The sequence below is a fragment of the Cynoglossus semilaevis genome, chromosome 3 (assembly GCF_000523025.1).
Source record: "Cynoglossus semilaevis isolate Cse_v1.0 chromosome 3, Cse_v1.0, whole genome shotgun sequence".
In the NCBI taxonomy this organism is placed as follows: Eukaryota; Metazoa; Chordata; class Actinopteri; order Pleuronectiformes; family Cynoglossidae; genus Cynoglossus; species Cynoglossus semilaevis.
This window is the reverse complement of record NC_024309.1, coordinates 4,081,709-4,096,001: the sequence shown is the minus strand read 5'-3', so window position 1 is coordinate 4,096,001 and position 14,293 is coordinate 4,081,709. Positions and strand designations below refer to the sequence as shown.

Here is a 14,293-nt window from a genome sequence, read left to right as displayed (position 1 = left end):
TATTTTTTTTTAATTATTATTTTTAGATTTGATTATCAAATGCAGTTTTCAACACCAATAAATAGACCTTACTTTATTTATTCTAAATTTAATCGTATTGCAATGCAACATGAAGTGAAAAAAAAGTTAGTTATTAAGGAGCACGGTAAACCTTTTTGTTAATAGGTTAGCTAGCTAACTGCACCAAAGTCAGCATGGAAGTTGCTTACCTTCTCTGGGTTTCCGTTAGCTTGTATGGTGTTCACCAGGAACTTTAGGGCAGCAGCACGCCACATTGATTCAAACCTGGCCGGGCAGTTGTCCAGACATTGACAGACAGTTGTGTGAAGGACTTCCATTAGGGCTGCTGCAATCAGGGAGATGAGGAGTGTGCATTAAAGATGTTGGCGCCCATCAGAATGTTCAGTTTCTACCATGACTTCAGGGATTTCGTTGTACAAACCTTATTTATGTGGCTTCTTGTACAAATACTGCTTTAATGTGCATTTTTACAAACAGATCTTTTTACGTTGAATCAAATATTCTTGTTGTGAACTGTATTCCCACTAATAGTTTTTGCACAACCTTAAGTAAATGCTGTGTATTTTCTTACCTCACCTTAAGAAATCAGGTCATTTGGTTGAATCCATCATTCAGGTCTGCTATTATCAGTAGCAAATAGCAGACAGCTGAAACACAGCTGCTGCAGGAACCAAGAAAAGTCGTCTTAAGGTCGTCGTAATGACCGATGCAGCAAGAGCTCTAAAATTAGACCGAGGTTCTGTGGCACGTCTGGTTTGAATTACACTTATTGTTTCTACTTATTACAAGTTTGCTTCTAAAAAAAAACCCTATGATTAAATCATTACAATATGAGGCAGCGTTTCAGTGAGACACACTGCTTGTAATTATTTTTGCAAAAGGGAAAACAAGTCAGCTGTGATTTAAGAAAATGTTGGTTCCACAAAGTGAAGTCATCAGAGCGCTATGTCAAATGTTATCGTGATATGTTGAAATTCCGCGTCAGATTTAACAGTTTAAAAGGAGTTAGAGCCACTCAGTAAATCTGCGACCAGCACGGCCTGTCTGCGCAAGAGGTATATATTTTTTTCACATATGTACTCCAGAAGCATTTGTAGAACTCGGAGTTCTGGCTGGAGAAAATAGAGCAGTGTGTTTCACTAAGCATGAATCTCATGCAAAGACTAAATTTATTCCATTTGGCTGAAGAGGTTTTAGGAGGCTGTGGCCTGAGGATTGGGCCTGGGAATAAAAAGAACTGAAAGTACTGTGGATGAAATGCAGCTGTCTCTGAATCCAAATGCAGACTGGCAACATTGTATAATTGAAATCAAAGTGAGTATTCACGTCGGCTCCAACAGCCGACTGCAGGAATGTGCCTGGGAATAAAGGCGAGTCAGAGGAGAGGGAGCGTGTTGCAGTCTGGTGTAAGATTGTTGTGGAGAAGAATGGGGTCAGATCCAACAGCAGCTTTAAATGTGTCTCTACTTTCAGCCTGTGTTTGGGGAGGGGGAGGGGCAAAAGGGCAGATGGGTTGTATTTTTGTAAAACATGTGCTCTCCCGCATGTCTGACAGTGATAAAGTGGGAAGGTCCCAGGGAGGGACTGGTGTGACTTTCAGTCAAAAGACAGTAAGGTAGGCTGTAGCTTCAGGACTGAAAAAAAAGGGACAAAAAGAACAAAGTCTGCCATAGAATCACCCTGATGAGACAGGTGGACGGGACGAACATGGGACACTTGACAAGTGAAAAGTCCTTGAACAGCCTCACAACAGAGGTGACCTTGGAAACGTTGCACAAAATGGCAGAGGAGCTGATGCTGTCAGGGAAGTTCATCTTCAGAATCCTGAATGCCATACTGGAATCTGTCACAAACCTGTTGGCCACTGTTTTGGGCAGCCACGTGGTCAGGAGACATTTCCACCTCATGCTGTCAGCTTTGGTTCTGTTTGGGCCTGTGCTCAGTCTGTGGGTGTCAAAGTTCAGCATCTTTGCAAACAGCCACCACTATCTGTACAGGTGAGAGCTTTCCCCACTTTAATCTTTACTACTTATGCTCTAAGATAGAGTTAGACTCTGCTGGGGTTCTTTTAGGTGATTAGTAATATGTAATATGTTGACACTGAACACTCTTACTGCGTGGGATTTTCAGGCAGGATATACTATAAAAAAACGTTTATTTTTATCACGTTCCCCTTTTACACTAATGCATCTCACAGATGCGGAATTACCATACTCAGCAAAAGCCTCAGGCATGCATTAGATTTTGAATGTAATTTGAAGTTGGCCTGCTGGACTTAGCAGCATCTAGTGGTGAAATAACGTGGAAATTTGCAACATATTCTGTATTCATTTCTTCTAAAACTTAGATAGACCAATGCTAGATGTATCCACAACTCATGCATACTGTTTCTGTTTCAGACATGCACAGATTAGCTTGCAGTACATATACCAATGCTTATTAATTTGTAAAAGTAAGTCAATGTTCAGGTTTAGGTGATCAAACTTGAATCTACCTTTTGCTGTTGCCATAGATTGGTAAACCTTTGTAATAATATATCATTTGGATAATCAAATGAGATATTTCTGGTAACTAAATTGTGACTTTTATTTCATAATTGTTCAACCATACATGTTTGCTATATTCAACATTTTTTGTAATTCTCAGCTCTTGTAAATATGTCATTTTTAATCTATTTACAGTGTGTTATTAATTATCATATTTTATTTCACATTATCTTATATAATTTGTTTGTATCTTATTCTATCTTGTGTTGTTTTCAGTATGGTGTCCACCTTTTTTGCTGTCTCTGTAATACTGTGCATTGTTCTGCAGCTGCTGTATCACTTACATCCTAGAAAAATTACCCTCTGGGCACAGTGAAACATAACTCACACATTCAGTCGCACGCACACACAATTTTTCTTGTTAACTGTTATCCTGCACTGAATTTTATCTATGTTGTATTCTACCCAGAATCTTTACTAGTTAATAGTTAATAATACCAACTTTTGCTGAAATATCAGTAAGAAAGCCAGAAATGGTCATTAATTTGTAACCAACACACAATAACCATAATTATTAAAATGATCTGTACGCCATGTACTACTAGAGTAAATTCTCAACTCAACCTTTATTTGTGGTCTCACTAGAGAAACTCAACCTTTATTTGTGGTCTCACTACAGAGTAAATTGAGAAACTCAACCTTTGTTTGTGGTCTCACTATATGTGAGCTGTGATTTTATGATTTTGTGTCTATGACATTTTTTAAAATTTTCTTCATTTATCATATACTACAGGAAATTTCTGAGATCCACCATGGGTTGGACCTGCATCTTCACCTGTTCCTTCATCCTCCTACTCTCCCTCTCAGCCCGACACTCCATCTCTCTTACCCTGCGCCACCTCTCAAGGATAGGTGCGGTGGGTTTGCTTTGGTGCGGGTGCCGCCACCTCCTGACCCTACTGGAAGATGCTACAGGGACCTGTTATGAACCCATGCCTGTCACACAGGGCGACGCCCAGAGCTCTGCCACTGCAGGCGCGCCTATGCTGCTCCTGCATGAAGATCAAACCAGGGCCTCCTGCCTCAGAGGCAACATGCTGTGGAGAGGATATGAAGTGTCCCAGGACATCCTCATCCTCTGCCTGTGCTGCCTGCTTTTATTGGAGGAACTGTCTGTCTTTGGCCTCCATGTAGCCCAGAGAAAACCCCGGGAGGGATCTCCAGGAGCACCCCTAAGATTGGTCTTCCTCTTCAGTGTATTTCTTCTTTGTGTGCTGCTGTTCCTTTTATTATGTATGCTGGCATACTTTCCAAAGCTCCCCTCCCAGCAGTTAGGGGGAGCTCTGGGCTACCTGGGCTGGAAAGGACTTTACCAGGGATGGTACAAGTTTGCACCCAGATGGTGTTTTGTTTGTTTGCCAAAAGATGGACTCTCACCCTGTACAGACACTGACAAACACTAAACTTTGACAAGGAAATGTGTTGAGAATGATAGCGAGTTTTAATGCTCTGGGTATTTCCTGTTTTTCTCAGAGTTGACAATAACTTGAAAACATTTCAGTAAAAATGTGTATTCCTGTATATCTTCTGTCAAATCTATGAACTGTTCTTTTTGTTACACACTGTTCTCAATGCAAAAGTGTGAAATGACATGAATAAATGAGGAGGTCACGTTGATTCTTGTGTTGTCACTGGTTCAAAACAACTTTCAAATTCCTTTTTTGGGACACGGTGAGAGTTATCAGAATCATGTTGCTTTATTTTGTAAGGTGAAACAAAATGCATGCACAACAGGAGAAGGCAGAAGTTTTTATGGATCAGAGTGGCTATTTTGTTACTCGATAAGAGTGTCACACTAGACTTTCTGTATCCTGTGAAGGCCTGTGAGAGTGCTGATGTCAGGATCAGTAGATGAGCGCTTTCCCATCTCCTCTGGGCTTCTTAATCTTGTCGTAGTTCTTGTTAATAATGTCAAACAGCACGGCCTGCGGGTAGAGAACAAAAAAAAAGAGAGACAAAGAGAAAGAGATATGAAACAAAAGGCGATGCAGTCGGACAGACATAGGTTGGAGGGAGCAATAAAAGGGAGCAGCGCTGAGATTCAGAGCTGCTGTGCTTTTGTGTTAAATGGCTCCTTTCATCATCACCTGCACTGCTGCATTCATTGGAAGTATCAAACACAGCAGGACAATAAACAGAGGATGAGAAGACGGTGATTAATGGACAGGAGGAGGAGAATGGATCAGTTTAACACAAGTACTGCAATTAGTTTAATTACCAGTCTATTAGGAAGGAACAGGTTTTAATTATTCACTGCCTCCACAGCTTCATCACAGCTGGAGTATTTCACAGCTGTGGATGTAGTTTGGTTTAAAAGCAGGGTTTGATCAATCACTCCTGAATATTATTTCCATTGTTTTCACATACAGATTTTCTTCTCTGTACATTGTAGAAATAAAACAGTTATGGACGTGTCTTACGTAGGTGTTACAAATGTCCAGGACCACGAGGCGCAGCTCACAGTACTGATATTGGTCCAGCTCGTGTACCAGCTGCCTGTAGTCTCCCTGAAGCACAAAATACATGCACACAGGTCCTGAGTTAAAGTGTGAAAAAATGATGAAAAACACAGACTGTGCGTACTGAGCAAGAGAGTTAGCATACTGACCACGTGAGGTTGTTTGGAGGCTTTGGCCACAGCATCACCTCTCTCACTGTAATATCTAAGAAAACAAAGGAGAGGTTCATGTTATTGTGAACACTGTGAACACTGTGTGAACACCAGTGATGTGCTGCTGCACAGTGAGATTACAATCCCTCAGGGTAAATGTCATGGTTCCTCTTTTGAAACACAGAGCTCAGTTCTGGTTAAAGTGAAGTGAGGACAATCAATATAAGACTTTTAATAAACTAGCTGTAATTCTAACTCCTGTGTGAGCAGAGGTTTTCTTTTGTTGAAAAAAAGAAAGAGACAATGATCATGAGCTCGACTCCAATTCCACAGAATCACAGAAAAAAAAACCCTGATAGATTTTTGTAGTTGCCATGGAGAATCTGCGTCTTAAGGGTTGTATAGATATTGTACAAGCTTTTGGAGTGGATAACATTACATATCCACCCAAGTGTGGCAAAACTATCTAGAGTGCCACCTAGTGACAAGCTGCAAATAAAACCCACACTTGAGCAACACATTGTTCTTTACCAATCTTCATGAGGCTTTAACGTCCTCAGGGGAAGGACAACCACAGTGTCAACAAATAAACAGGACAGAATTATGAACCCGAGCACCACAAACCTGACCAGGGTCTGCAAGTTGTCATAACAATGAACTGCAAGCAGTTACTACTGGTGGAATTTAACATTAAAATATTTTAACAGGAAAAACAAAAGACATTTATTTCTAAATCAACACAGAAAATAAAATGTTTAATTTGCATTCATTGCATCATTTAAGACTTGTTATATCTTGATTTTACCACTCACAAAGATGCAAATATACAGTACTTTTTAGGAAGCTGTTAACTGTGTGTGTCGTATACTTTGATATTTGGGTTTGGAATCCCTCAATCTTGGTGCGTGTGCTGGTCAGCAGCTCAAACACTTTCTCCTGTCAAACAGAAGTAATAAAAGTCATTAACACACATCATCACATCATTTAAATCTGAGAAGAAGCAACATTTTTACCTGCACAGCGACTCCAAAGTTGTTACCATCCTCAATTTTGGGGATCTGGAGTTGCACCCACATCGACACCTTTCAGAGGAAAAAGAACGTCAGCTGTAAAATTTACCCAACAGATATGGGCAATGCAGTTTAATATTAAAAACAAATTTTAAATCCACCCAGAAGACAAAGGCAACAGACTGACTGACCGTGTTGAGCTTCTCCTTCAGTGTGTGGATCTGAGGCTTCACCTCCTTCAGGAGACTCTCCACCCGCTCATTGGTGCAAATGGGCCCACATGGAGGACCTGCAGTACAAAAACAAAAGAGGAGGAGAATTCTGTTCTGAATCACAGTTCCTGTGTAGACCTAGATCAAGTATTACAATAATGGATGGACCAAATGTGATGTTTTTGAATGGTACAATATAACTTAAAAAAAATATATATATATAATAATAGTAATTTGAACCAAAGCTAATAAGCAACACATATCCATTCACACAAATCCAAGATAAATGTGTTTTTAAGATAATAAAGACCAAATATAGATGTGGTGATTTATCTATTTACCTGCATCTTCATCCTCCTTCTCACTGTCCTTGTCCTTGTCCTTCTTTCCCTCCTTCTGCAGCAGATAATCAGTAACACATCAGGTTAAATATTAAACACTCTCTTCAACACAAAACTAACACACGACACTCTTGTCTCTCAAGCTCTTTTCTATTGTAGTTAGTTAGTTTGTTTGTAAGTATTAAAAATCTAATTTAATCAACCGCTAAATATTAACACTTGCAGAGGTCTCATTTAAGAGGCTTTGTGCAGTACTACTAAATAATTTCATGTACTTGGGGAAAAAAACACAAGAGGTTTTCATAATCTGGTATCTGGTATAACCAAAGACCATTCAGTCCTAATCTCTTGTTTTAAACACTGATGTATAACCAAAGACCATTCAGTCCTAATGTGACACTGGAACTGTTTACTAGTTTGGATCCTCGTCATTCAGTCATTTTCAGACTGCATGGACAGAGACCTACTTCCTCCTTCTTCTTGCGTTTGGCTTCCTCCTTGGCCGGGTCAGGAATGGGGATGTCCAGTGGTGCCTTAAGTGACTCCAGGCTGTCGCAGGTGGAAAAGGTCTGAGAGAATAAACACAACCCAAACTTAAGAACAGAACAGCACTTAAGTTCATAATAAACACTGCATCACACTGGTTTACTATAAATGAGCCTTGAGTTACTAGGAGCTGATTTAATAGATTACTTTCCCTTGTAATTTATTACACCTACACTCTGTACATTACAACTATAACACGCTATTTATTTGTTTCAGTGGAAATAAATCAAATAATGCAGATGCACACTGTGCCACCATATAATGTGACTCTGGCTGATACACTATAAGTTCAGTTGTAGTTTTTTTTTGCTTGTTTGCTTTTTTTTTTTGCAATTCACCAAGTTGTACCTTTGAGCAAATATTCAGAGTGTCTTACAACAACATTTCAGCAACCAAAAACATTCACCCAGTTTATGCTGTATTGACTAAATCCTGAATATATTTTCCCATACAGTTTTATGCTCAACTGTTTGTTATCAGTATGATTTATTCACTTGTAGTTGTTGTACGGTTGTTTACAATATTCTACTGATGCCAAATACCGTTAACAACAGCTGCAGCTCTTCAATCTTCTGAGGGAAGAACTTTTTCACCAGTTCTTCTGCCTGTTAGAAAAATATAATAACATACAATAAAATAATTTTCAAAATGACAATTTTGTAATTTTTTTATTTGATTTTTAACGATAATTCGGTTCAATGACCTCTTTGTTGAGCTTCTGGCAGAAGTCATCAACCTGTAATAAATGAGTTCAGTTAGAAAGTGATAGTGGAAGTAGAAGAGACGCACACACGCGCACACACGCATAGACACGTTCACATACACTGTTGTTCACCTGTTACCTGTGTGTAACTGATATATGGCAGGAATTTGAACCTGAACACTGTCTTTGAGGTGTTCAACTTAACTTCTGGAAGCACGAACACACACATGCACACACACTGGTTCTTACCTGTTTGCTCGAATCGAGTCGTATATCCATGGCGGCCATGTCGCGTCTGTAGATTCAAAATATTAAAGTTATATAAAATGTATTATCGTGCTACGACTAAACTCACCAGGAACATTAAAAAACCTTCGTCAGTGCGACACCGATGCGTAGACGTTGCAACAGGAACAAAATCGAAAACGAAAGTAATTCGCTATATCAAAATTACCGAACTTCCCCGTTGAAAAAGACAAAATGTTGCATCCTGGGAACTGTAGTGATTTTTTCATTTTCCTCTTTTGATAGTCAAGACTATCAAATTACTAAACGTTGGTCTGCTTTTGTTTAATGATAACGTAACGTAATACTGTATTGTTGTATACATTGCTGCTGTTTGTGTAACTGCTACTATTAAAACTCCATGTTATCCTAATGTTACTATTCGTACACTGCTACTGTTAATACTACACTGCTGTTAAAACTACTGACCACCATATCGGTAGAATTACTATAACAATTTTAATATTTATTATATGTTATTGTAATATTTCACTACTACTACTACTAGTATTACCGCAGCATCTGGTGCAATGAAAGAAAGAACAGCATTAAATGTAAGCATTGAAATGATTTACACGACACAGTGAAAGGTTCGTTCTTTAATTAATTTAGTATAAAATGGTACAGAAGTATTACAACAATTGTTGAACAGTATATTGTTGAAAAATAAACGTTCACAACACGTTCACATCTTCTGTAACAGCTGACTCTGTCCACTAGATAGTGCTGCTGTGCGAAGAGAAGCAACCGGACCTATATTGTCGTAAATTACAGGATGCAGAGGCAGATAATAATAAAAAAGTGTTTATAGTTGGTTTGTTTGATTGAACTTAATTCAGTGAGTTTGCGTGACTGCAGATAAGTCTCCACTGCTGCTAGGGAATGTTCTTGAGAGTAAAAATGGAGACTTTGAAAGCACTGTTTTTGTTGTGTGTATTCTTAAGAGTCTTTGGGGGGACAGTACTTTCCTGTCAATTTATATATTGTAGTGGTCACAACATGACCAACGCTCGAAAGATACACTTTGAAAGAATGAGGTAAACCCTATGAGATGATCTCTCACATTATCTGGCTGAATATTGATCACTGCAGGACCAAGGTCCATGTCCCTGGCATCTGTCCAATTTAACAAGGCCTGCTGTTAAACAACAGAAGTCACATTCACCCTTTTGATCTTTAGCTACGTGGATACACAAGGTCTGGTACAATCAAGTTAACGCCTGAAAATAAATAAATTTAGGAACCTGAAAGACGTCAATGCTTGTCAAAGCAAACGCAGCCCTGTTCCCTTCTCTGTTACAGCTCTGTGATCACTGCACCAACACACATGGTGTCAAAGCTCACTGGGCCTTCAAACAGGTAAACACGCCAGATGCAATCAAATAGCTGATGAAGCTTAGGATTTTATTTTTTCATCACTGATAACAGTATGTGAGTCAAATTAAATTGATTTCTGTTTAATATGTAACACATACTGTACATTTAGATAGGAGCATCTATAGTTTAAAACATAGCCTGATGGTTGGATGGACCTACAGTAAGGGAGCAAAGGCTGCACTTGTTTACACCATGAGCACACGCAGCTATTGAGTGAGTGGTTTGATTATGTGAGTGATTAAAGCACGGCGGTGTTATTCTGCTCAGACAAACTGTTGAGAAACATTCGGAGCAAGGGTCATAGATGGAGGAATAAATGAGCTAGACAGATTTGTGAATCAGTACAAAGTTTGTGTTTTATCACAACACCATGCTTCTACATACTAATTACATCACCAAGGAAGACGGATGGTGCTGCACAAACAGTACGAGGGAACAATATGTATTGGTTTGGAGGGAAAAAAAAGCTTTACTTTCCTCTGCAGTCTCATTGCATGTCTGCTGATGGTGCATGCGTGTAGAGAATATGTAAGCTGATGTTTAACCTCACAAAAAAATGTTCAAAGAGTTCAAAATTAAGCATATAAAGTAATGATGGTTTGCTGAGTCAGTATTTGCTTAGTCTAATGCATATAATAAAAACATTTTGTACAAATATTTGAGACCTGAATGATTGAAAGTGACAGGACAAATAACTCAAGAACAAATCTACCAAAATAGAATATTACTTTTTTATTTTTAATACAGGAAAATTAGTGCAAAACAGTATAATAATATATATATAATAATATATATAAACATTTTATCAAGATAAAAACCACCTTCGTGTCTAGTAGAAGTAGACGATGTCATCAGGGTCATCACTAAGTAGACTTTGTTATCAAGATAAAAATCACCTTCGTGTCTAGTAGAAGTAGACAATGTCATCAGGGTCATCACTAAGTAGACTCAAAAGATTTGAGTAAGCTTACTTAAACTATTTAATTATTTATAAATTGGTTAATGGAAAGCACGGGTTAGTGGGCTAGTGTCAGCAGAATCCTTTCCTACAGCAGGGCAACACTGAGTTTAACAGTTGGGATTTTACTCTTGCTACTTGTTCAACATTCCTATCGGTACACATAAAAGTAATAAATGGTACCGGCTACCACAGTATATACACAATATTGTTGGACTATATATGGAGTGTTGGAGTCAATATTGCATTAATTTATTGCACAGTGTAAATGCACTTGTGATATCTTTTAAACTTAATTTAAATGTCTTGCAGAGGGCTGATAGTTTTCTAAATATTTGTTGTTAAAGTTTCAACTTCGAATTAAGTTTTAATCTTCTCCAGCTGTGCTCGTTGGCCTGCGTATGGATATGGGCGTGGCCTGGGCTCACACACTTCCGGGTTTCGGGTTGCGGCTGATGGTCCTGACTAGTGAAACTTGCATCAGCCGGTCTTCTCAGATTGGTGTGTGAATGAAAGTCTGCCGGACTCAGCAGCAGCAGCAGCTGGACGCACAGGACATGGACTGAGAGCTCAAAGAGAACATCGGCTGAACTCAAGATCTTCACCCGTCAGAGACGCACTGAAAGCTGGGGGACAAACAGCAGTGGACTGTGTGCTCAGCAACATCCAGGTGTTCGAGTGTGAACAAAGTACAAGGTCCTGTGTGGGCACACACGCTCACACACACACACTCACGCTCAGTGCAGCCACAGACCACCTCATCATCTGCATGTGCCTCTTTTTAAGAACATCTTAAGCTGCTTTTATTTTTGCATCCAACATGTCGAGCCATTTATTGAGAGTCATCCGGAGGTGAGTCACTTTTCTTTAAAATGTAATTTTTGTTTTCCACTTACAATTAACATTATTTACAGTTAGTCCATATTTATTCTGCATACAAAGTAATACGTTTAAACATTATTTGAACTTATTATGGAAGGAATAGCCTTTCCATCGGGCTTAATATTATCAGTAGAATAGCACCGTGAGACCTTTTACAGATTACATAACTTACTTTATCACCTATGGTTGCCATGCAGTAAATGGCTGATATCGTGCTTTTATTTTGAAAGGTGAAAACTTCTAAAGCGTTATTTAGGACCTTAATTCATAAAATACACGTATTAGTGTTTTATTTATATATCCAAAAAAGGTTGACAAAGTAGCATTAGTTAGAACAGTATGTATATGTTATGTATTCACTCCCCTCCCCCCTTCCTCTCACACAGGCCTCAGAAAATGAGCCCTTCATGATTACTGTTTATGTGTGGGTAACTGCTTTTGTTTGCCCATATAAATGCACATTTTAACGAATGAGGGAAAACCTGTGATTTTCTGTGAGGACAGTGACGTTCCCTAACATCCAGTTGTCCATTAATGCAACTTGTTTGCCTGTTACCCTGCACTTTGCCCGGCATGTTTTTTTTTTCTTCAACTCTAAGTGACAAACATGCAACAGCCTTGTGTTAACTCTGCCCTGGAGAGACTACAGGATCCATCAGGGCATTACAGCACCCCCGTGCTGTAGTGTAGGCGTGTTTGGCTGTGGTCCGTCAGGATTGGCTTTTAGCTTTGGAGGTGTGTTTGAAACTGAGAGAGGAAAGGAAAACCCGTTTGGTGGAGCCAAGAGACTGTTGAGGAAATGACTCCTGTATCAGGTTTATCCTTTGCTTGTCTCAGGGATCGAATGTCTCAACTTGTAAGTTTCCCTGAGCTGTTGCTCAGTTTTTACGGGGGATGGGATGAGGACTTCAGGGGGTGAGGGGGTAGAGACAAAGACAAAGACATGAGGATGGCAGTGATGGGGTGTGAAAGGTCAGCATGTAGGCCACATAATGACTAAACATTGAAGTGCACTAAAACACCCTGCTGAGTTCCCACCAGTTTACTCACTGAAACTGTTGTCAATCTGATGAATAAAGTCATACGTGCACCAGATAATCCCAATCACACCCGAGGCCTCGTACAGTACCAGTCAGATTCCTATTGTAAAGAGAGACGTGGCACTTAACGTTTGGGATGGATTGTGTTCAAAAATAGAGATCAGAGTCAGGCTGACACAGTGATTCCAGTGTTCTCTGGGTCTAGATAAAAAATACTCCAGAGGGTTTGAGTTCAGTCCCTTTGCTGCACTATCATGAGGCCAGTACTTAATGTTTCAGTTAAATATCACAGACACAGAGGTAAATTATTCATTGAAGCATGTGTTGGCGCTCAAACTTTGACTTCAGACCCCATGGACCGGCCATTCTCCATCTTATCGGTGCAGTTAAAATAATTTTGGAATTCTCTAAATATCTGATGGAAAACAATATTAATCAAACTGTCAGGTACGTCTGTCTCTGATCACGTGACTGTTCTGACGTCAGTGGTTAGACATTGGCAGAGCAGAGTTTGGACCCTGAGTCTGACAGTCCAGCCCTCTCAGCTCCTTGCCCTCCACCCATACTGTTGCTTGTTATCTTTTTCTACTGAATAAGCAGAAGTTGTGTCTGAATCATGCAGCACTATACATTATGACCATCAGTGTAAAAAAATTCCACCCATTGGAATAAATTGACCAGTACTTTGATGATTATAGCTACCTGAATAAATGTCTGGCATTAACAACAGTAGTTGTGGTTTGTAATTTCTCTGTGGGCAGTAAATGAACAAACTGTTGAGGGCACCAGACTCACCCTATCTGCCAGCATTCCGGCACCTGATTCAAGCATGTAATAATGCAAGACAACAAACATTGTTCTTCAGATAATTAAATTTTATAAATACTTTCAAGTACATTGTGTTACATATTGGAAATCATATTTCAAACTTTTTGTTGTCTCTCCTGACGTTGACTGTCGATGCCATTGAATCTTTGCACAGACCAACCAGTGGAACAGCAGCATACTTGTCACAACAGGGTGATGCACACTGTCTTTTGACGTTGAAACAAAAGAACAAACGGTGGCTTATTTCCACGTGCATTTGTCAACAGCCTTCATGGAATCGTTCTCTTTCTCTCTCTGGTTTTCTAAATATCATCCCCGATACAAACACATCTGTCAGCATCAGATACGGGGTCAAAGATTAGAAAAGGACTTAACTGACACACAGTGAAGGAAACAAGATATTTATTATAAGTGCATGTGTGTGTGTCAGGTGTGTTTGTGTTGAGTCGGCCACATAAACCGCCCTGTGAATAAAAACATTTACATTAAAAACTGACTATGTTCAAGTCCCCAAAAAGATGTCACGAGATTGTTTTTTTTTTGTGTGTGTGTGTGTGTTTCCACAGACAGCATGGCGTGGGGGCTAATGTCAGGGTACGTTCCCTGGCCTCGCTCTCCTCGCTGCCCTCTGCTGTGGCAGACTTTGTGAAGGGAGCGGTGGACGAGTGTAAGCCCAGTGGAGTCCACGTGGTCACAGGGACACCGGAGGAAACGGCCAACATTCTCGCGGGCCTGGAGAAGGAGGGCATGGTCAGGAAACTCCCTAAATATGAGAACTGGTGAGGACCTTGCAAACATGTTGGCATAAAAGTCTACCTTTCTGGTCCTAAATCTTTTTTTTTTTTCCAGCTGGTTAGCACGTACAGACCCTAAGGATGTGGCACGTGTGGAGAGCAAGACTGTGATTGTGACCAAAAACCAGAGAGACACCAT

General features: G+C 39.7%; 3 protein-coding genes across 4 annotated transcripts in view; 2 read left to right on the top strand and 1 right to left on the bottom strand.

Moving 5' to 3' along the window:
* Positions 1-98: 98 nt before the first annotated feature.
* On the top strand, positions 99-4,184 carry fitm1 (fat storage inducing transmembrane protein 1). The gene is made up of 2 exons (XM_008307505.3): positions 99-2,018; positions 3,301-4,184. Exons 1-2 carry the CDS (start codon positions 1,705-1,707, stop codon positions 3,968-3,970), a joined length of 984 nt encoding a protein of 327 aa, XP_008305727.1. The 5' UTR covers positions 99-1,704; the 3' UTR covers positions 3,971-4,184.
* Positions 4,185-4,245: 61 nt separating this feature from the next.
* On the bottom strand, positions 4,246-8,436 carry psme1 (proteasome activator subunit 1). 2 transcript variants are annotated; one of them, XM_008307504.3, is made up of 12 exons: positions 8,363-8,427; positions 8,240-8,285; positions 7,991-8,023; positions 7,830-7,892; positions 7,209-7,310; positions 6,742-6,796; positions 6,380-6,477; positions 6,192-6,260; positions 6,047-6,114; positions 5,176-5,230; positions 4,988-5,074; positions 4,246-4,492 (listed from the first exon to the last, which is right to left on the bottom strand). In XM_008307504.3, exons 2-12 carry the CDS (start codon positions 8,276-8,278, stop codon positions 4,412-4,414), a joined length of 750 nt encoding a protein of 249 aa, XP_008305726.1. In that variant the 5' UTR covers positions 8,279-8,285; positions 8,363-8,427; the 3' UTR covers positions 4,246-4,411. The 2 variants fall into 2 exon arrangements, with proteins under 2 accessions (XP_008305726.1, XP_024910227.1); XM_025054459.1 differs by having other exon boundaries at positions 6,380-6,482; positions 6,747-6,796; positions 8,240-8,436.
* Positions 8,437-11,048: 2,612 nt separating this feature from the next.
* pck2 (phosphoenolpyruvate carboxykinase 2 (mitochondrial)) overlaps positions 11,049-14,293 on the top strand; it is a 7,051-nt gene continuing 3,806 nt past the window's right edge. Inside the window, 4 exon segments of the mRNA XM_008307506.3 lie at positions 11,049-11,462; positions 13,927-14,139; positions 14,210-14,290; positions 14,292-14,293. The exon segment at positions 14,292-14,293 is cut by the window's right edge and continues 96 nt beyond it. Coding sequence (XP_008305728.2) covers positions 11,431-11,462; positions 13,927-14,139; positions 14,210-14,290; positions 14,292-14,293 — 328 coding nt within the window. The 5' untranslated portion in view covers positions 11,049-11,430.